Source organism: Anabrus simplex, chromosome 5 (assembly GCF_040414725.1).
Source record: "Anabrus simplex isolate iqAnaSimp1 chromosome 5, ASM4041472v1, whole genome shotgun sequence".
NCBI lineage: Eukaryota > Metazoa > Arthropoda > Insecta > Orthoptera > Tettigoniidae > Anabrus > Anabrus simplex.
This window is the reverse complement of record NC_090269.1, coordinates 241,553,985-241,576,495: the sequence shown is the minus strand read 5'-3', so window position 1 is coordinate 241,576,495 and position 22,511 is coordinate 241,553,985. Positions and strand designations below refer to the sequence as shown.

The following is a 22,511-nucleotide window of genomic DNA, read 5'->3' as shown; positions in this document are numbered from 1 at the left end:
TTATATTTTAGGCCTTGGTCAAAGAAATTGATTTCATTATCCGAAAATGTGGTGTTAAATAAATTGATGGTGGTTGGAGTGTTTTTCCATGAGGGGGTGAAAGTTTCTCTATTTTTGTTTTGGTTTATGGATTTAGGTTTCTCTTCTAATAGACATGTCAACTTGTGGTCTAAGGTTTTTTGTTTTTTGTCTAATATGTTCTGCAATTTACGTGCAATGTGTCTTTGGTATGAGCTCCATTCGAGAGGTGATAATGATTGAGCAGTGATCAAATGTTCCCGGTAAAGCTGCAGGTTTAGTAGGGATTTTTTTCTATACATTAGTTTAATTTCATTTCTAAGCCAGATGGTGTTGACTTTATTTTGGATGTCTTTAGATTTGAGTGTTGGAATGTTTTTCCTTTGAGTTGATTTTAAGAAATTCGGCACAAGACCTAATCTTAAACATTCTTTTAAGAATAAGATATCTTTTGAAATTTTACCGATTTTGATTTTGAGGTTTTGATATCTATTTTTATTTTTATTAGCCTGGTTGGCTTTATCATTACAAGTAATGAAAATCATTTTATTTTCCGTATTGAAAGAATCTCAATAATAATATAAGAGAATTTATTGGACTCCAACCTATTCAATACATTACAGGATGTTAACATTTTTAGTTAAACATCGTTAAAATGGAGACATGTTTCGCCCTCCATGTGGGGCATCATCAGTCATATCAAAGCACCTCAAAATTAAACCAGACGTCTGGTTGGAAATTATGAACATAATATGTAAGAAAGAATACATTAAAAAACACGTACAAAGTCCTATCCTAAATGAAATAACAATAGACTAGTTACACATAGTAAAATACGCTAGTGGTTTCTTAATATTAAAATGAGGCCATCATATGCACAGTATAAAAATGAAAGTAATCAAAGTCTATATGATACTGAGTTCAATGGTAGTTCTACGTAGTATATACAAATGTTGGCAAAATAAAACACAATTTATAATTACTGTACACTTATTTATAATTGTTAAAATTGATGAGGTAAAACATTCCGATTTGTCTATTTGTAATTTGGCTCCAACCAAAATAATTCGCCCTAGGATTCATGAGGTAGTCAACTCCGTTGGTCACTCTCTATTTGAATGGAGTGCACAGTGCAAGTGAACAGCTTTTGTTGATTATAAAATGAGGCTGTGCTAAGACAGAGTTAAAACAACACCGGCTTCAAATGAAGATAGATAAAAACATCATTAGGTTCTTCCTAGTTGACTAAAATGTTTCTTAAGGAATTTTTGGAGGAACTGAGAAGTTTTGTACGTTGGGCTATTTCGGCTATTTATGATGGGTCAAATGGGAACGTCATTTTTATGTATTTTTGGCAGTGATCTGACGGTGGGTAATTTGGGATTCATGTTGATGAGTTTTTGATGTTCGTGTTCATTAAATAAAAAAGGTGAATTTTTTAGGAGTGTTTTTAAATTTGTTGGCAAACAAGCTCTCCAAGCACCCCCACTAAGCTGCTCAACTCATCACGCCCCTATTCTCCCTCCAATACACACAACTCCTCCCCAAGTGCCAATCACATACCCACAGCCCCGCCTTCTCAAATCCACTCGCCTCCTCTAAGACGTCACATGTACAACACGAGGAGCAGGACATTAGCGACAGCCAGTGCTCCACAAACCTCCTAACAATTAGGTAACAGCTCAACAGCTTTCAAGGTAAGTTTTTACTTTTACATCTTTCATTTCTCAATGATTTCCCCCTTTTTTTCTCTTTTTCCGTCATTTCACATAACTAATTAAGACAAATCCTCCATTTTCAGATTTCCCTCACATGTAGGACAGCTCAAACACCAATTGCACTGCACAACATTTTCGACCGTTGCCCATTCAACCAACAACTGACTTTCCCACACTTCAACAACAAAATATACGCAAACCTGTAGTCAACTAGGAGAACCTAATGATGTTTTTATCTATCTTCATTTGAAGCCGGTGTTGTTTTAACTCTGTCTTAGCACAGCCTCATTTTATAATCAACAAAAGCTGTTTACTTGCACTGTGCACTCCATTCAAATAGAGAGTGACCAACGGAGTTGACTACCTCATGAATCCTAGGGCGGATTATTTTGGTTGGAGCCAAATTACAAATAGACAAATTGGGAATGTTTTACCTCATCAATTTTAACAATTATAAATAAGTGTACAGTAATTATAAATTGTGTTTTATTTTGCCAACATTTGTATATACTACGTAGAACTACCATCGAACTCAATATCATATAGACTTTGATTACTTTCATTTTTATACTGTGCATATGATGGCCTCATTTTAATATTAAGAAACCACTAGCGTATTTTACTATGTGTAACTAGTCTATTGTTATTTCATTTAGGATAGGACTTTGTACGTGTTTTTTAATGTATTCTTTCTTACATATTATGTTCATAATTTCCAACCAGACGTCTGGTTTAATTTTGAGGTACTTTGATATGACTGATGATGCCCCACATGGAGGGCGAAACATGTCTCCATTTTAACGATGTTTAACTAAAAATGTTAACATCCTGTAATGTATTGAATAGGTTGGAGTCCAATAAATTCTCTTATATTATTATTGAGATTCTTTCAATACGGAAAATAAAATGATTTTCATTACTTGTAAAGATCCGATGAATGCGCAACTACTGATCAGTGATACAGTATATAGGCGATGTATAATGGGAAATTTTCCTTCAAAAGAGCAAATTTTTTACCATGCATTATTCAGCATTAGTGCCAGGAATCACCACCTTGCAGCGCATGCATCTATGTACTGTATGCCTATCGTTATCAGGCTCCTTGACTGAATGGTCAGTGTTGGGCCCTTCGGTTTAGAGGGTCCCAGTTTCAATTTGTGGCGTTGCTGAAAATTTGATCTGTATCTAGTTAATTTCTCTACCTCAAGAACTGGGTGCTTGTGTTTGTCATAACAAACTCCTCTTCATATAGAGCCTACACAAATTGTGTGCTCTATTAAATTAATACAGAACCTACGCACAACACACTATCAACCACCACACAAACACACAATATATATATAAAATAAGAGTTTTGTCTGTACATTGCTCAGAATTTAAAAGTAATGGTATTTCTGTATCGGTCGTGTCCACCGTAACAAGGAAATGCACTTTTTACTTTTCCGTAATTTCTGTCTGCCTGTATGTATGTTCACGAGAAAGTGGCTGAAGAGAATTTAATGAAAATCGGTATGTAAAGTTGGGGAACAAGCCATTACAATCTAGGCTGTAAATCATTTTATTGTCCGACTTGTTGGCTGAGTGGTCAGTTTAGAGGGTCCCAGGTTCGATTCCCAGGTGGGTCGGGGATTTTAACCTTCATTGGTTAATTCTAATGGCTTAGGTGCTAGTTGTTTGTGCTGTCCCCAATATCCCTGCAACTTACACACCACACATAACACTATCCTCCACCACAATAACACACAGTTACCTACACATGGCAGATGCCGCCCACCCTCATCGGAGGGTCTGCCTTACAAGGGCTGCACTCGGCTAGAAATAGCCACACGAAATTATCATTTTATTCACGCTGAAAAAAATTGTAGTTTAGGAGAAGGTCCAACATTGAATTCTCTATTTATGCTATTAGTGGTCCTATCGATAAATACTGCATAACTAAAGTTATATAGAATTAAATTTCCGATCGTTTATGTCTTATACGTTTTTACCGTACTGGCTATGATAATAGAGATATTCATGAATTTGTATTTTTGTTGCTAAGTCCATACTAACGTTGAGCCATGAGAAAATGTGTTAACAGATTTTAATGAAAATCAGTATATAGAGTTGGGGAATAAGAAACTACAGTCTGAGCTATGAACATTTTTATTCACCCTGGATGAAAGTTTAGGGGAAGGCGCGTAAAATTTAATTTTTAAATGCACTATGCTACCTATGTTATTGGTCCTATTGAAGAGTACCACATAACAGAATTTATAGAGAATACAATTTCCAATCATTTATGTTTTATTCGGTTTTACCGTACCGTTGTGTTTCTAGGGTAACGTTAAGGGAGCTGTGCAATTTAATTCAATCTTACTCACAACGTGTACACTACCTAACCTAGAATTCTGTATACATTGTAGAATTCCGTAGTGAAGCACGGGTACATCAACTAGTAGTAAATACTGTAGGTACATACATCCACATAAGGTTGGCATCAGGAAGGGCATTCGACTATAAAACGGGACCAAGACCGCATGTTGCAAGTTGCAACACAGTTCACACCCATGACCCTTCCAGAGGGTAAAGTTGAAGAAGAAGAAGAATGTACAGTAGATTATAATTATTTACTACTTTACTTGCTTTTATTTAGGCTAATCAGATTGTGGAATTAAGAACTTGTTCATTCACAGTTAACATGAAGTGGCCCTTTCTAGGACAATTTTCTGGCACCCTGATATCTCAACTGATAATATTAGTAGGCCTAGTAATAAAAGCCAATCTAGGTGGCTTAGACATTAGAAGTGCTGGCCTTCTAAGCTTAAGTTGGTGGATTTGAACCCAGCTCATTATGGTGGTAGGCCTATATTTTTCTTTTCTTCTTCTTTATTGGATGTCTGCTGTCATCATGGCGATCTGATTCTTGTTCCTGGCATGTCGGAAAAGAGGTACTGAGTCCATACCATTCTCGTAGATTCCATACCCCCTGTGAGTGGGGGGCGCAGATGAATACACCTGCGGTTTCCCCTGCCCGTCGTAAGAGGCAGCTGAAAGGGGCCATGAGATTACTTGTTATTAGTAACTTACCATTACGTGAGGAACACCATGGGTTGGTGTTACTTGTGATTATTACCACCATGTGAGGAACAGCACGGATCTGGGCATTGCTTGCGGTCAGCACCATCGTGCTTATCCCACCGAGGCGGGGATGGGGGGGGGGGAGCTCTCGGCTGCGTGGACTAATATCCATGCAAGAAAAGGTACCGTACACTGCGCTGGAATGTGCCGGTTCCCCTGTGTTCAGAATGGATCTGCGTTATGTATGAGTGGTACCACAATGTGAGAAACACCATGGGTCTGCGTTGCCTGAGAGTAGTACCATATTGTGTGATGTGCCGTGGGTTTGCATTGACTATGATTAGTACTACCAGGTGAGCGGCACCAAGAGTAGGCCTGTGATTAGTTCCACTATGTGGGGAACACCACGGGAACACCGGCGCCTGTGATTAGTCCCACTATATGAAGAGCACCATGGGTCTGCATTGCTTGTGAGTAGTGCCCTTACATGAGGAACACCAGGGGTCGATGTTGCCTACAAGTGGTGCCATTATGTGTGACATACCATGGGTCTGCATTACCTGTGATTAGTACCACCATGCGAGGAACACCATGAGTCTACGTTCATGTGGTTAGTACCACTAACGGAGGAACACCATGGTTCTGCTGTACCAGTGATTAGTACTATAATGAGGGGCTGGTGATCTGGATTTTGGACCCCTTCTTATAACAAGCGTCACCTAAGAAAAGAATGCATTGTGAATTGGATCCACTGATTGTTTTAGATTCATGGTCATTTTTTCGTCATTCATTTTATATTTTAGTTAGTGGGTACATTTTGAAGTTTTAATTATCGTTTCATTTTGTTGCTCCTCGTACCAGTAGGGCCCGATGACCTAGCTGTTAGGCTCCTTTAAACGACAAACATGATCATTGTCATCATCATCATAGATTCCATAACCAAGTTATTCTCCTTCTACCCCTACTTCTCCTTCCTTCAATAGTATTAGCAATATAACCTGAAGGAGTTTATATTTATTACTTTGAATGATATGGCCAAAGTAATCAAGTTTCTTCTTTTTGATGTTGTATAGGACCTTTAGCTCTTTGTTCAGGTGTTGGAGTACCTTGATGTTATCGGTATGTATTCTGTCAATCCATGATATTCTTAGCAGGTATCAGAAGCACCACATCTCAAAGAATCAGTTTTTTGGTGGAGGTCTCTTTTAAGGTGCTCAAATACACCAGCCACATCCCACTGCACCTTGCAGAAATGCATGGTAAAACCAGACGATGAGAACAATACATGGAAAGACTGGCTAGGAAATCCCCGGTTGTCTGGCTCACTGGTCCTAGCCTCTTCCAGGAAGTACCTGTCAGAAGGGGCTACCACAGGCCTGGCACGTAACATTGCCCCCCCTTCAAGAGCTGATCGACCCGATCAGCTATCTTCTCAGCTGTTCCTTGGTATGTCGGAAATCGTTCGAGGTGTGCCACTTTCATCTTGCATCTTAGCCTCCGTCATTCTCGATGGCTGACGTCATTTATTCCCCTCGGATAAGGGCCTTTCCATGTCCTCTGGACCTTGAAAGACAAACGTCTCTTCCTTATGGGATTGTACAGCCACCCTAGGTTGTTCTCATGATTTCTGGTGGTGTCTGCTCGTTGGTTGTACCGCAGTTTCACTCAATCACTGTCTGTGCTCGAACTCTTCTGGACAGCGGCATGTACTTCCTCTGGTCTCCTTGTCAGAAACAGGGAGTAGTGGTCGGTCGGGGCAGGATGATCCTTAGGTCGGCTGAACGCTAAATCCCCCAGATCCCATGGCCTCATGCACTGCAGACTGGTAAGTCAGGGGACCAGGGGAAGGTGACAATCCCCATCCCTCTGCATTTCAATCCAGGCATCATGGCTCCAGTTTCCTTCGATCTCCACAGGGATCTTCCAGCTTGGCCTCTCTCCTGGAACAGAACTTGCAGTCTTCTGGACAAGGTTTTGGGGATAGAGCGTCGGCCTGTGGAACATGCTTTATCATAGACATGATATAGGCTTTTTGGGCTATGCCGTGTCAAGAAAATAAGGTGAAATTTGTTACGTTTTGCAGAGAACTTTGCTCTGCATCTTCAGAAGAAAATCTCAACTGTTCACGAGGAGGACTTCTCCAATAAGGAAGGTTTGAAATGCGAAGAACAACAGTGTTTTTAGGTTCTTCCAGGCAAATTATTATCTCCATACTGTATTTATATTCACTTCCAAGTAAATTAGGAGATGCTTACTTATGTAAAAGCAAGGGCTGTGTTGTGAAGAGAACAGGGATATATTACTTGTAAAAACATTGTTTACATGGTTACCAGAATTCAGTTTGGTTAAACATTTTAATTTTTTTTAAACTTATTTTATAGCTTTTTCCCATGAATTTAAGTGCACTTTATTGATAAATTTTCAGTGATTTTTTAGGTCATCAACATCGGCCCCCCAATAATTATGAGTATTGTTAATGAAATGCTCCTCTTGAAGTACTCCCAAAGTACAAGTGATGCTAACCTCTGGTCCTATTATGATTCTCTTCTTTTATCTTTATAACTTGTTTGCACTCCCCTGTGAAACATGTGACCTTGCCTCGGTGGGGAGGCTTGCTTGTCCCAATGAAGCAGGTAGCCAAGCCGTGGGTGCAACCATATTGGATGGGTATCTGTCGGGAGACCAGACCGACGAATGGTTCACCAGAAGGGGGGCAGCAGCCTTTTGGCAGTCTAGATGATTGACTGATATGGTCTTGTGATAATACTTAACATGGCTTAGCTGTGTTGATACTGCTACACGGCTGAAAGCAATGGGAAACTACAGCTGTAACTAACACCTGAGGACATGCAGCTCTCTCTGTATGAATGATGTACTAATGATGGCTTCCTCCGGGCAAAATATTCCAGAGATAAAATAATCCCCCATTCAGATCTCTGGGTGGGAACTACACGAGAGGGAGCGATCATCAGGAAGTTGGATACCGACATTCTGCGAGTTTGAGTGTGGAATGTTAGAAGTTTGATTCGCTGTGATTGATAGGTTAGAGAATCTGAAAAGGGAGATGGATAGACTAAAGTTAGATGTAGTTGGTATAAGTGAAGTACGTTGGCAGGAAGAGCAAGATATCTGGTCAGGCAACTACAGAATTATCAACACAAAATCAAACAGGGGAAATGCAGGAAAAGGTTTAATAATGAATAAGACAATAGGGCAGCGGGTCAGCTACCATGACCAGCATAGGGAAAGGATTATTGTGGTCAAGATAGACACCAAGCCAATGCTTACCACAATAGTGCAGCTCTTTGCCTACTAGTTCAGCAGATTATGATGAAATCGAAAGAGTATATGATGAGACAGAAGAGTTAATACAGTATGTAAATGGTGATGAGAATATAATTGTTATGAGAGACTGGAATGCAGTGGTAGGCCAATGAAGAGAAGGTAATACAGTAGAAGTATTCAGATTGGGACAGAGGAATGAAAGAGGAAGCCAGCAGGTTGAATTCTGCACCAATCACAATTTAGTCCTGGCTAACACTTGGTTCAAACACCACAAATGCCGGCTGTATAAATGGATGAGACCTGAAGACACTGGAAGGTATCAAATAGACTTCATTATGATTATAGGTCATTTCATGTTAAGAAAATAGTATTGCTCTTATGACAACAGGATTGCCATATTGAACAGCTCTGCTCAACACCATCATGGGTAAACGGTGGCACATAAATTTGTGAAATTCAGTATTTAAGTTCAAGACAAAAAGCAGAAGAAACTAAGTTGCAAATTATTTTTATGAACTAAAGGGAACGGGGGGGTTTACAGGGACTACTTTTGGTTTGTACATAAAAAAACTCAGCATTGAAGTGTAAGGCAAATTGGGGGGAGAAAAAGTCAAATTATATTTTTATGGGCTCGAGGGGCAAGGGATGCATTTAATAAATTTAATAAATTTCTCCAGGCAGTAAAGGCTAGAAAACAGACGCAACAAATAAATACTGTAGATTTTTTTAAATGCTATTTGTTCGGGGCGTCGACTTATGTGGATCTTTTCCCCCTATCGTATGAACCTGCGTGTAATAGGAATGGCGGTAGTGTGGAATGTTGTGTGTGAGGAAAGGAAGATTAAGAACGTCACAAACACCCAGTCCTCAGGCCAGGGATATTAATCATTACAATTAAAAACCCCTGACGTTGCCAGGAGTCGGACCCGGGGCCACCGGGTGACAGGCAAATACGTTGCCCACTACATCGCGGGGCCGGACAATACTCTAGATTACTCTACAAAAGATCACAGTATTAATGTTAAAGAAATCACACATGTAGGCCTATCGCATAACTCCATCTCAGCACAAGACAATTACGCACTGGCTTAAAGCCTAAAAGCATACACGCAACAAATCAATACTGTAGATGACTTCACTACAGAAGTGAAGCACCGGCGGTTTACAGAGTGAGGGACTTGTAAGAGCAGCACAGAAGAAGGAAAATGAAGAAAGGCAATGAAGCGATGGCTGTTCCTGCCATTGTGCTTCCTCCCTAGAAATATACATATGATAAAGAAAATGTTATGTAGTTATTTAATAAATCAGGGGCAAAATTGCTTTATCCTTTTTATCTACTTTTCATAATACACAACAAAGTAGCCTACTGTATAATATCCCTTAATGACAAGGAATTATGGGTGTCTCAGAGGGGGGGGGGGGTGTCTGTTCAGTCCTTGTAGGTCCATAAGAGCTGTACGTTTTCTTAACGTGAAATGAGCTATAGGCAGGGATTTAGAAACCAAGTGTTGGATTGCAGGACTTTCCCAAGAGCAGATGTGGACTCTGACCACAACCTGTTGGTCATGAAATGCCATCTGAAGTTGAAGAAATTGAAGGAAGGAAGGAAGGAAGGAATGCAAGGAGATGGGATCTAGATAAGTTGAAAGAAAATAGTTTTAGGGATTGTTTCAAGGAACATGTAACACAGGGACTAAATGAAAAGTCTCTAGGAAACACAGGAGAAGAAGAATGGACAGTCATGAAGAATGACATCACTAAGGCTGCTGAAGAAAAGTTAGGAAGAAAGGAAAGATCACCTAAGAAACATTGGATAACTCAAGAGATACTAACTGATGAATGACAAAAGTACAAGAATGCAAAAATTAGGAGGGCAGGAAAGAATACGGGCAAATAACGAATGAAGTAGATAGAAAGTGCAGGCTAGCTAGGGAAGATTGGCTGGAAGAGAAGTGCAAGGATGTTGAAGGTTGTATGGCTCGTTGAATGGTAGATGCTGCACATGGGAGAATCAAGGAAACCTTTGCAGAAAGTTGCTATCAGTCTGCCAAGCCCACTGAAATGCATACACCAATGCATACCCTATGAGCAAAATTTTCACACCATTCATAACAGGGACTGGCTGTATAAGGAATGGTATTACTAGCATCGCTCATACCTCAGTCACTTTCATATTGTCAAAGCCAAGGATAAGACAGACAGATCAATGAAGGTAACAAAATTGCTCTAGCCCATACCAGAAAACATAGTGCACTGTAAACACTAGGTCTCACCTGGAAAGGCATCATATATACATATTTCTTCATTATAAACTGTCATGCCTTTCAGCATTCAATCTAGCGTACAAGCATATGTGAATTTACCAAATGCCTCCACAATCCTTTCTTTGTAACTAGCTTTATGAGCCTCGTTTAGTTCCATAGCTCTTATCTTCAAATCATTAGAAACCAGTGTAACCACTGTCATCTTGGTCTCCCTCTACTTCTCTTGCCCTCCATGACCGAGTTCATTATTCTCCTAGGTAACCTATCCTCCTCCATTCACCTCATATGACCCCCACCACTGAACCCGGTTTATATTTACCACTTCATCTATCGAGTTAATTCCTAACTTTGTTTTTATCTTCCAAGTACTCTCCTATCATTGTTCCCACCAGTTTCTACCAGCGAACATACTCACTACCTTCATGTCCATTATTTAAGATAACTGGAATCCACCCAGCTTTTACTCCTGTACAGTAAAGTTGGTCTGGAAGCATACCAGTGTAAAGAGAGTTTTGTTCGGGAGCAGACTTCTTTCTTACAGAATTCTGTTCATCACAACTGCAAGTTCACTGTATTAGCTTTGCCACACCTTGATTCAATCTTGTTTACTATGCTACCACACTGGAAGAATACACATCCTAAATACTTGAAATGATCTACCTGTTCCACATTTGTAATCCCAATCTGACATTCCATTCTCTTAGGTTCCTCCCCTACTGACATCACTTTAGTCTTGGAAATGCTAATTTTCATATTATACTCACTGCACCTATTATCATGTTCCAAGAAATAAGATTGCAGGCTTTTAGCACAATCTTCCTCAAGACCAAGTCGTCAGCATAAGTCAAACTGCTTATTACAATTCCACCTAACTGAATCCCTCTCTGCAACTTTATATCTTTCAATAAATGATCATTGTAAACTAAGTTTATGAACAACAAAGTTGAAAGATCATGACTCGTATAACCCCTGTAAGTACCTTAGACAATTCTCATTGCAGACCAATTATCAACACAATGCCTTTCATTGCTTTTAATAACCTACCCATAATCCCATAATCCCACAATACGGCCAACATTTATTTCCTCAGTAGCCTGCCATATGCCTTCTCTAGATCTACAAAACATAAACATTCCTCTTATAGCATTTAACAATTACCTGGCATGTACTGAAATTCTAATCCTGACAGCACCTTTGCGGTCTGAAACCACACTAGTTTTCATTTAACTTACTCTCAACCATCAATCATCATCGGAAACTTAGGACAAATGTTTTGTCCATTATCATGGCCAAACTGTCCCTTCATCCCAATTCATATGGCTTATATTTCCCACCAAGCAAGTGATGAGGTGTAACGGTTCAAATCTCGTTACAAGATAATATCTGTATTATTATTATTATTATTATTATTATTTCTATACTATTATTATTGTTCAATTCAATTCTGCAATGTTTATCGCTTGCGTGATTGTATTTAATTCATTGTGTATATATGTGTGTGTGAATATTAGCATTTAACCATGTAAAGTAAGACTTGCTACATAATATATCCTTTGTAATAAGTTTTGACATTGCAACGCTCATGTTGCAATACTACCAGCGTAACTGCAGAGTCATCGCACCATCAATGCGTGCATTTAGCGGTGAGCTCATTTTTGTTTGGAGATACCTAGGGTGCCCCAGGTGGTTTCACCATTGTATGTAACATTTGGAGCCAGGTGGGAGTATATCATAGTTATTTCTGGAGATTGTGCAGATGTGTCAACTAACGTCTATATAAGCTGGCTGTATATTGTAGCGTCAGTCATTGGTCATTGGGAAAGTTAGGCCACAGTTGATCGATCAGTCAAATGGATAGTGAACAGTGAGTGAGTCAATTGGAAGGAGAGACCTCAGTCAGTCAGTTCAGTTGGAGGGAAACACTTGCCATGAAGTCATATGAAGGGAGAGACTTGCCAAGAAGTCATATGAATGGAGAGACTTACCAAGAAGTCGTATGGATGGAGACACTTACTAAGAAGTGTTGTACTGAGATGATAGTAGTCAGTCATCTGGATGGGGAAACAGCAGTCACATGGATACTTAGTCGTCAGTGAAACAAAAAGGATACATCACCAAATTAGGCTTGACATACCTACAGCAAAACACAAACTCAAAGGAATACGTCGCAATTACACTCAAAGTGTTGAAGGTACAGTCAAGTGAACCAGTGAGGGATAAATTTCTTGTATAAATTTTAAATGTCCAGTCAAGAGGAATTCAAATTAATGCCTAGTTTCTTTCAGTTGCAATGTCATAATTTTATATTCTCATCTGTTTTATCGCAGCAGTTCTTACTATTTTTATTGAAATGATTTCAAGAATATATTTTGTTCTATCAAATTAATTTATCGTTTCATTTCAATGGTAGAATTGGATAACCTCAAATTTAATAGGGAAACAAAACGACAATCTCCTTTTCCCAGAACTTATATGGTATGTTGTCAAAAGTAAGTTTATTACCCCACATCCTGTCCAGTGTTCTCCCCAGGACCTTTTTAATGGGCGCACCGCCCGGCTGTTTTTATAGACCGCCCGGATAACATAACCTAGATTATTTGAACACATAGTTGAGTCATTGGTTGTTTCGAATTAAAATATAAATACTGTGAAACTATTTATTTAAATGATAAAAATTAATTGTTGTCAGCATAATTGCATTGGAGTTTAAGTGTTTTGCTTCACTATAACGTAGCGTTGTGCGTGAGCGGCTCTTGGATCAGCGTAGAATCGCTTGCGAGCACTCGTCTCGATTCCGTATGACGTCACAAACCCGCACGGCACTCCACAGCAACGGAGTGGCCAAGGACGATGATACATGATTATGAACGAGCGTTAGAACACCAGAAGTTCAAAATTCTCTGTCAGTACTTGAATTAATAACGATTATAACGAATTCCACGCAATAAAAATGGAAGAAATACACCGTATAATATTGGACAGGATCGTTAGAGACCATTATAAGAACGAGATGGTGATTATTATATTAGTAGCGTTCTAAAACACAAAATTCTAACTACATTATCTCAATATAGAAATACATTTACGAATCAATTGGAGAGGGTTATCTGTTGCAGCAGCATTGTTTAAGTCATGCATCCCAATGTGATGCTTGGTACCGGCATCCTCCCAGTCACCTTGGTGAATTCATTAACAGTGTTATACTGATAAAAATAATGTTGTCTTTACGTACCAGTAACTACTTTGGACGGTTTTCGGAGACGCCTAGGTGCCGGAATTGTGTCCCGTAGGAGTTCTTTTACGTGCCAGTAAATATACCGAGGCTGACATATTTGAGTACATTCAAGTACTACCGGACTGAGCCAGGATCGACCCTGCCAAGTTGGGGTCAGAAGGCCAGATCCACAACAGTCTGAGCCGCTCGGCCGGGCAACAATATCACTAGCAGCTACACAGAAATTACTGATATTCAGTCCTTCCATAGTTAATTTTATGAAGTGGTAACGCGAATACAACACTAATATTTGAGATTATCCTAAGTTAAGATTTAACCGAGTTTGGGGTTGTGTTCATTATTTTATTCTTGATTTGAAATGTATGTACTTCGCATATATTGATCCATATCATTGTCTTGGAGTCATTAAGTGTTATTTTAAACACACTTCCTTCGTTACATCACGACTTCATTCCCGCTAGTTTCGTTGTTACAAGTAATTTTACGAACGGTCAGAGATACCGATGCGTATTCCTATGGACTCGATTCCGGCGCAGTGTCCATTTCCAGGCATAGAACTCAACTCGAGACAGACTTTCTCGACTCCTCTCCATCGCTAGCTTATCACAACATTTTACCAAATTCTTCAATACAATATTTGGTATTGCGCATTTTCTATGGCAGCCATTTTGATGGAAAATATCGCTTTACAAACGAATATGAAACACACGAATCGATAGAGTGGGTACGTGTTAGTGTTCAGTTGTTTTGGAAGCAAATCTGTTTGTTCTGTGTTCTTTTGGTTTCTTTAACATTTACTACTGCTAACAATGAACTTCAGTTGAATTATAGTTCCGATTTAATTACATTTTAACTATTGTTGTCAGTTTTTTGTGCTTTACTTTCTAATTCATCACGCATATTGGTATTATTTTCAATCTCTTGGCGGGAATTACCTAAATGAACTGCCCGTTTCATTTCTTCATGTTTCTGACGCCAAATTCTGTGTTCTCAAAATGAGCAGGAAATCTCGTCAAACATCTACTCTTCTAAGTTTCTTTAAGAAAGAACCTAGTAAAAGTATTAATTCAACACCAGGAGAGATTTCCGAAAAGGACATTGCTGAGGCCGGCTCATCTGGTGAAGTGGAAAGTATTGAAAATGAAAAACCACAAGTGAAACATTCTTCTAAACACCGCTTATCGGGCAACAGCAATAACTGGTTTAAGCAATTTACGTGGTTAGTTGTGAAAGAAAATGGTATGTTTTGTTCCACATGTATAAAATGTTCATTGAAGAAACCGACAAAGAAGGAAGTGACTTGGGTGACTATACCGTGTGCTAGACTTCGAAAGGAGAGTTTAGTTGACCATGAACAAAGCAAGCTGCATATAGATTCTTGTTCAAACTTAAGTGAAAGACGTGCATTCGAAGAAACTAGATTTGGGCAAATAGAAAAATCAGTTTCTATTTTCAACAATTTACAGAGAGATGCTTTTCTCGGAGCCCTAAGATCAATGTATTGGTCGCCCAAAAATGAGCTACCACACACTACATTATACGGAAAATTGCTCAAACACTGTGAGGCTATGGGTTGTACATATCTAAAGCATCTTAATATTGGTGATAATGCTAATTATACTTCAGAAAGAATAATGCAGGAGTTACTTGATGATATAGCTTCAGAAATTAGATGTGAAATATTAAAGAACATACATTCAGCAGATTATTTCAGTGTTCTGTGTGATGAATTTACATATATTTCTGTAGTGAAGCGACTAATTGTGTACACAAAATATGTCAACCAACTTGAAAAAGATGTTAATGTTAGCTTTAATAATAATAATGTTATTTGCTTTACGTCCCACTAACTACTTTTTAAGGTCTTCGGAGACGCCGAGGTGCCGGAATTTAGTCCCGCAGGAGTTCTTTTACGTGCCAGTAAATCTACCGACACGGGGCTGTCGTATTTGAGCACCTTCAAATACCACCGGACTGAGCCAGGATCGAACCTGTCAAGTTGGGGTTAGAAGGCCAGCGCCTCAACCGTCTGAGCCACTCAGCCCGGCAAAATGTTAGTTTTGTGTCAACGTGCAACATCATTGATGGTAAAGCTGAGACCATAACAAATAAACTAACTGAAATCCTTGAAAATTAAGGGTTAAAAACTTGTTATTTGGTAGGTCTAGGATCTGATGGGGCAGCTGTCATGATTGGTAAGCAAAAGGGAGTAGTAACACTGCTAAGAGAGAAAACAAATGGACTCATGGTAAATTGTCACTGCATTAACCACAGATTGGCACTTGCTAGAGCCCAGGCAGCAGCTGAAGTGCCTTACTTAGTGAAGTTTAATGACATTTTAAGACAACTCTTTTTCTTTTTTCAAAATTCCTCAGTCAGGATGGCTGGTTTAACTGAAATCCAGAATATCATGGACAGCCCTCAAATTAAACTAAAATTGAGCAGTGATACTATATGGTTGTCTCATGACTGCTGTACAGTCTCTAAGAAGATCTGTGGTGAGTGTTGTTGTTGCACTTGAAAGAGAGGCCACTGAAAGGAATGATATTACAGCTGAAGGCTTAAGCAAGTTCATGAAGACATACAATTTCTTAGCTGCAATTATGATGCTTTCAGATATCTTACCTCTTCTTTGCACATTGTCTAGAGCTTAGCAAACGCAAGATATTGACTTGACAGAAATTGAGCCATACTTAGAAGCCACAAAACTCAGCGTCTTACAATTGAAAGACACTCCAGGAAATAATTTTCTTAGTCTCAGTCACAATCTTGCTGGTGAATGGTCAGACTTCCACATCACTTATTCAGATGTCAATGTTGTGACCTTCAAGACAACAATTTATAACAAGTGCATAGATACTGTTATCCAACATCTAGAACACAGATTTCCAGATATGCCCATCATTTCCTGCTTTTCAAGAGTGTTTAATGCAAAAATTCAAGACCAGAATGAATCTTCTGAGTTGCTTCTCGATTTCTACTCTAAAATGGAAAGCCCTCAAGTCATAAATTAAAATAGCACTTAACTGGAATGGTCTGTTGCATCAAAAATGTTCCAAGGAGAGTCCTACATTGGATTAAGACCTAAACAAATAATGATGAAGTTTGCAACAACATGCGAGCTTAAGGAATCTTTTCCGAATTTAGCAAGACTAGCTGCTATTGGACTGTCCATAACCGTGAGCACAGCTGAATGTGAAAGGGGATTTTTGGCTTTCAAGAGAGTTAAAACCTCTTTGAGGAATCGCTTGAAGCAGAGCACACTCAACAATTTGATGCTGATATCACTAGAGGGACCAGAATCAATAGAATTCAATTATGTAAGAGCTGCAGACAACTGGGCCTCAAAGAAGAAAAGAAGAATCAACATATAAAATGTCATGCTAAAAGTAAATTTCAATTTTTTATTGGTAGAAAAAGATATATCTTATTTTGTCTTGTTGGTGATAACAGTGAAATCAATTTTTCAGTTCATGTTTACCTCTCTGATATTATTGTTAATCCAAGCATGTGCCCCACCTATATCAACCAGAGGCGAATAAACAATTTATTTATTGAAATTTTATTACTAATTTTTGAGGTAGTATTCTCCCACCCGGCTGCTTATTCCTGCCACCCGGCTGACAAAAATTTCTGGGGAGAACACTGCTGTCTGACTCGTTGGTTGAATAGTCAACCTACTCGCCTTCGGTTCAGAGGGTCCCAGGTTCGATTCCTGGCCGGGTCAGGCGTAGAAACTTCCTGTTTTAAACATGTTGCAGTGAAGGTCGAGGGGAGGGGTTCAGTGGAAGGGGCGGAATGGAGTATTTGTGTTCCCGCCTGTCTCAGTCGCAAACACGCTTTGGTTGAAGTAGCAGCAGCGCGCTTTTGCCGTGGAGGCATATTTCTCTAATGGCCGGTCAGTTATTGCAGTGCAACGTGCCTTTTGTTGCCACTTCGATATTCCTCCGCGAGGTCGTGTTCCTGATCGGAAATATGTTTTAATGTGGGTGGATGCCTTCAGAGAAACGGGAAGTGTCTCCACAGAAAGGAAAGGATCTCCGAAGACTGTTAGAACTCCTGAAAATGTGGACAGAGTTCGTGTGTCTATTTTGCGGTCACCTAAGCGTTCTGCGCCTAAACATGCAGTTGCCCTTGGGATGTCGTCCTGTTCTCTTCGTCGAATTCTTCACTATGAGCTCCATTTTTACCCATACAAAATGACTGCGGTCTAACAACATACAGAACAGAATTATGTAACCCAACAAACATGTGAGCAACTGTGTGACACTTTGCCGAATGACACGGTTGTGTTCTTCTCTGACGAGGCACATTTTCACCTCAGTGGCTGTGTGAATAAACAGAACGTGTGATATTGGAGTGCAACAAATCCCAACGAACTTTATGAGAGGTCCCTTCATTCAGATTATGTCACGGTATGGTGTGCCTTATCAAGAGTAGGGATCATTGGTCCATACTTTTTTCAAGAAAACGGTCGTGCTGTTACCGTCAATTCAGACCATTATGTGACAATGATCTAATAATTCTTCTTACCTGCTCTCCAAGAAATGGATCTTGACAGTGTGTGGTATCAACAAGATCAGGCCATGACGAGGAATGGCTGTCTTGGAAGTCCCTGAATAGATTGAGGGGTGGGCATATCAACTCACACCTCCAAGGTTTCGATGGTTGTTTTGAGAGCAGCCTTCCCTGAACGACTGATCTCCCTGCGAGGGGACTTAAACTGGCCTGCGCACTCGTCTGATGTAGCCCTTCCTGATTACTTCCTATGGGGTTATATCAAGTCCCTAGTTTACAAAGATTGTCCCAACACCCTGAAAGACCTACGGAACAACATTTGAGTCGAAATTGACAATATCCCGGTCGATATGCTTGTAAAGGTGACTCACAGTTTTCGAAGTTGGCTGAATCAGTGTATTTACAATGGAGGGCGACATTTAACAGACATTGTGTTTAAAACTGTGTAAGTTCAAGTTTCCAATGTTGTGTGGTAGGCGGAAAATAGCAATAGAGTTGAATGAAACCTGTAGTGTGTTTTATTGCATTTTCAAAACAGGAAGTTTCCATGCCCCACCTTGTATTATAACAGGCTGCTTGTAATCCACTCCTGTTGAATGGCTTTACCACCTTGCAGGAATAACACCACCTCCTATTCAAAGAGAAATGGCTGCCAATAAGGAAAGGAAGAAAGTGGAGTAGGGAAGAACCCATATTTTGCATGTGTATGAACCACATCCACAAAGATTGAAATCAAGGAAGAGCTTCCTTAGAGCATCGAAGGAACTTAGAACCACCGCTGATAAGGCTAGGCTACAACTATGGAAGACTACGACCTACCTTCCCACTGGTTGAAAAAGAATTTCGGAAACTTTGCATCCAGGCCATGACGAGGGATGGTTGTCTTGGAAGTCCCTGGATAGATAGAGAAGTGGGCGTATCAATGGTAAATTTATAAGGTGGGGCTCTGATAAGAATGATATTCAGTGTGCAGGTGGAGAAGTCCAGACTGTACAACATTTGCTGTAATGCCAACTGTGTCCAGCCTCCTCTACTCAAGAAGACCTTCATTACTCCACAGTAAATGCACTGGAAGTAGCCAAGTTCTGGTCACAAAGTATATAATATTTGAACTGTGCCTTCCTTATATATATATATATGTTTCTGGCATGAGAATAAATAACATTTCTGCAATTTGTCTGGGTTATTCGCAGATTCATGTTAAAAGAGGTCTGACTTTATGGAGTTCTACTGAGCAGGGAAACAAGTTGATTGTGTAAGACATTCCTAAGCTTCAGTGTCTTAATCGTGTGTATAAATGCCGGATTAAGTGGCTCAGATGGTCGAGGCCCTAGCCTTCTGATCCCAACCTGGCAGGTTCAATTCTGGTTCAGTCTGGTGGTATTTGAAGGTGCTGAAATACGCCAGCCTCATGTCGGTAGATTTACTGGCACGTAAAAAATCTCCTGCGGGAAAAAACGCCAGCACTTTGGCGTCTCCGAAAATGGTCAAAAGTAGTTAGTGGGACGTAAAAACAATAACATTAAAAATTAATAGTGCATATTAATAGTAACAAATCATGTGATGTTTGTGTTGGTTAGAGACTCTGCTTTAGCAGAAGAAGGAAAGGAAAATAGCACAAATATAACAATGTACTGGAGCTTTAACTGCAAAAATGGAGATTGTTCTACAAATGAACCTTCAAACTTGTTTATTGTGACTGAGAATTGAGCCTAAGTCGACAGGTCCACTCTGGGATCAGTCTGATGCTATAATACACCAGCCTCATGTTGGTAGATTTACTTGCATGTAAAAGAACTCCTGCCGGACACAATTCCGGCACCTCAGCACCACCACAAACTGCTAAAGTAGTTAGTGAGACGTAAAAACAAACACTCTATTATTATTATTATTATTATTATTATTATTATTATTATTATTATTATTATTATTATTATTATTATTATCAGCAGCATCACAAACATACATAAATCTTCATTATAAACTGTTCTTACTGCAGACACACCTTGAAATTAATGAGTTTGTTATATGTAGAAATTATCTATTATTCTGAGTATGTAAATTATATTTATAATTTTATTGTCTCTGACAATGTCTGTTGTATGCAACATACTTAATAACGTAAATTTTTTTTCAACAGTTGAAAATATTCAAGCTCTTCAGGCTTTATCATTTGTGAAATTGCCAGCAATTCACCCTTGTGGTGGCAGGCTCATCAGTTGGAATGCCACACTTCTCTAATATGCAGGTGATCAGTGTACCATCAAGACAGCACTGGAAGCCTCCTTTGAAGTGCATTGCATTTCCAGGAACTTTATTGTTATTTTGAAAGTCAAAGACAAGCATTTGCTATCTCCCATAGTGCACTGTTACTGCATTGTTACTTTTTCATTATCCATGAAACTATGTGGTGTTTGGATAAATGGCTCAGAATATGTGTGTGTTTTTTGTGTGTTTGTTTTGTCTGTGTGAGAGAAAAGAGAAACAGGATGTAGATTGAATCATTGTTTCACTTTATTTTGGTCAAGATCAAAAAGTGGATAATTTTTGGCATTGTGAAAGGTGAATACCATTTGTGTTAAGAGTCTGTTGTTACTAATTACCATGTTATTACCATGTGACTGTATTGATTAGCTAATTTATTTTAACTTCCTTTGACATCAACATTTGCAATACCTTCTTCTTCTTCTTTGTCAGTTTAGGCCTATTGAGGACCACGGGACTCGTATCTACTCTTCGGTAAAGTTGTTGCTTTCTTCTTCTTCCAATTCGCAGTACCAATAATAAATGACTTTCTTCTTTTTCTGTGTAGGGTGATATTGCCAGCTATAATGTGATTCTATTCTTTTCATTTTACTTTTCAGGAATTCACCTGTAACGCTTACTATTCCTGCAGAATATGGCTATTGTGTGCTGGTGGCTGTTGGGTCTGCATTTGTTCTGGTCTGGAAGGGAATGAAGGTAATATAACGTTATGAACAAGACACTGTCTGTTATCGAACTAATTTAATTCTAGAATAACCCAATTAATACACTCACAATTATATTCAGCCATGAATGACCACACTCCACTAATTGCTGTCTATTTATAAGTCTTTTGTCCTCATTCAGCAGGTCTCCAGCTGGGCAGTCTTTATCTGGAGGGGTGACTTTCCGTAAATCTTGATAGACAGCTCGCTTTATTTTCACTTTGTCTCGCAAATCCAGTCACCCTGCTCAGCAGATGCATAGAGACAGATATGAACACACAGCTTCTGATCACCAAAACACACAATGACTGTTGCTTGGCTCGACTCCAGAGAAAGTCCATCACTCACACAGTCATGACCGTCAATTAACATGGCTGCTCTACACAGTGAACTACTCAACACTGACAACTAAAAACAGCGATCACGCAACAAGCAACAACTCAACAGTGCTTGCCAGCACTGTAATATTCCTGATATGATGAAAATTAACACTGCTCCAATTCTACTCATGCCACCTGTTCCGTACACTGACTCCATAATGGTTTACAGTCCACGGTAGTACACACACAGTACTCCGTACTCCAACACGATGATACACTGATTCAGACTCTGGTGGAACAACCCTTCCAGAATATACCAAAAGGGGCTACGACAGGGTACGTAACAATAATTACAAATACCCATATTTCAGATGGAAGTCTCTAGTTTAATCTAGTATTAGTAAATTTGTAGAATATTTCCTTGCAGACTGTTCTTTGAAGTATTTGGAAACAATTTCCAAAATATTTGTCCATTAAAGAACACTAGACACTCCAACACAACAACAACAACAACTCATTTACAGCGGCCTTGTATTTTTATCTCGGGTGATGAAGTACTGGAATCTTTGCGGTGTGGCTGGAGAGGGAAGGTTCTTGTGTCCTGTTCCAGAAGGCCCATGGAGAAACCAGATGAAAGCACAATGCAGGGAGAGGCCATCTAGGAGGTCATCAGTATGACTCACTAATCCCTTCCAGAATATACCAAAAGGGGCTATGACAGGGCATGTAACGATAATTACAAATACCCATATTTCAGATGGAAGTCTGTAGTTAAATCAAGTATTAGTAAATTTTGTAGAATATTTCCTTGCAGACAATTTTTTGAAGTATTTGGAAACAATTTCTGAAATACAGGGTGTTTCAAAAAGAATATACGTATTACAAAGTATTATTTTGTCCAAACTATCGATCGCTGCAGCTTGGCTTGGCTATTGGAGAAACGAATACATAGTCTAGTTTATATTAATAGCCCTAGATGTCAGTTGTCTCCTGTTTTGCTTGGTAACCGTCATATGTTTAAAATGGCTACTCCGCAACAGAAATAATTTTGTGTTCTCGAGTTTGCGAAGTGCAATTCCATGATTACAGTGCAAAGGCGTTTCAGGTTGAGATACCAAATTGAT

At 39.3% G+C, this 22,511-nt stretch overlaps 1 protein-coding gene across 3 annotated transcripts in view; it reads left to right on the top strand.

Moving 5' to 3' along the window:
• LOC136873943 (glutathione S-transferase 3, mitochondrial) overlaps positions 1–22,511 on the top strand; it is a 116,855-nt gene that overhangs the window by 7,037 nt on the left and 87,307 nt on the right. For all 3 annotated transcript variants that reach the window (XM_067147320.2, XM_067147319.2, XM_067147318.2), the window contains one exon: positions 20,963–21,059. In XM_067147320.2, coding sequence (XP_067003421.1) covers positions 20,963–21,059 — 97 coding nt within the window. The remainder of the gene's footprint in view (positions 1–20,962; positions 21,060–22,511) is intronic.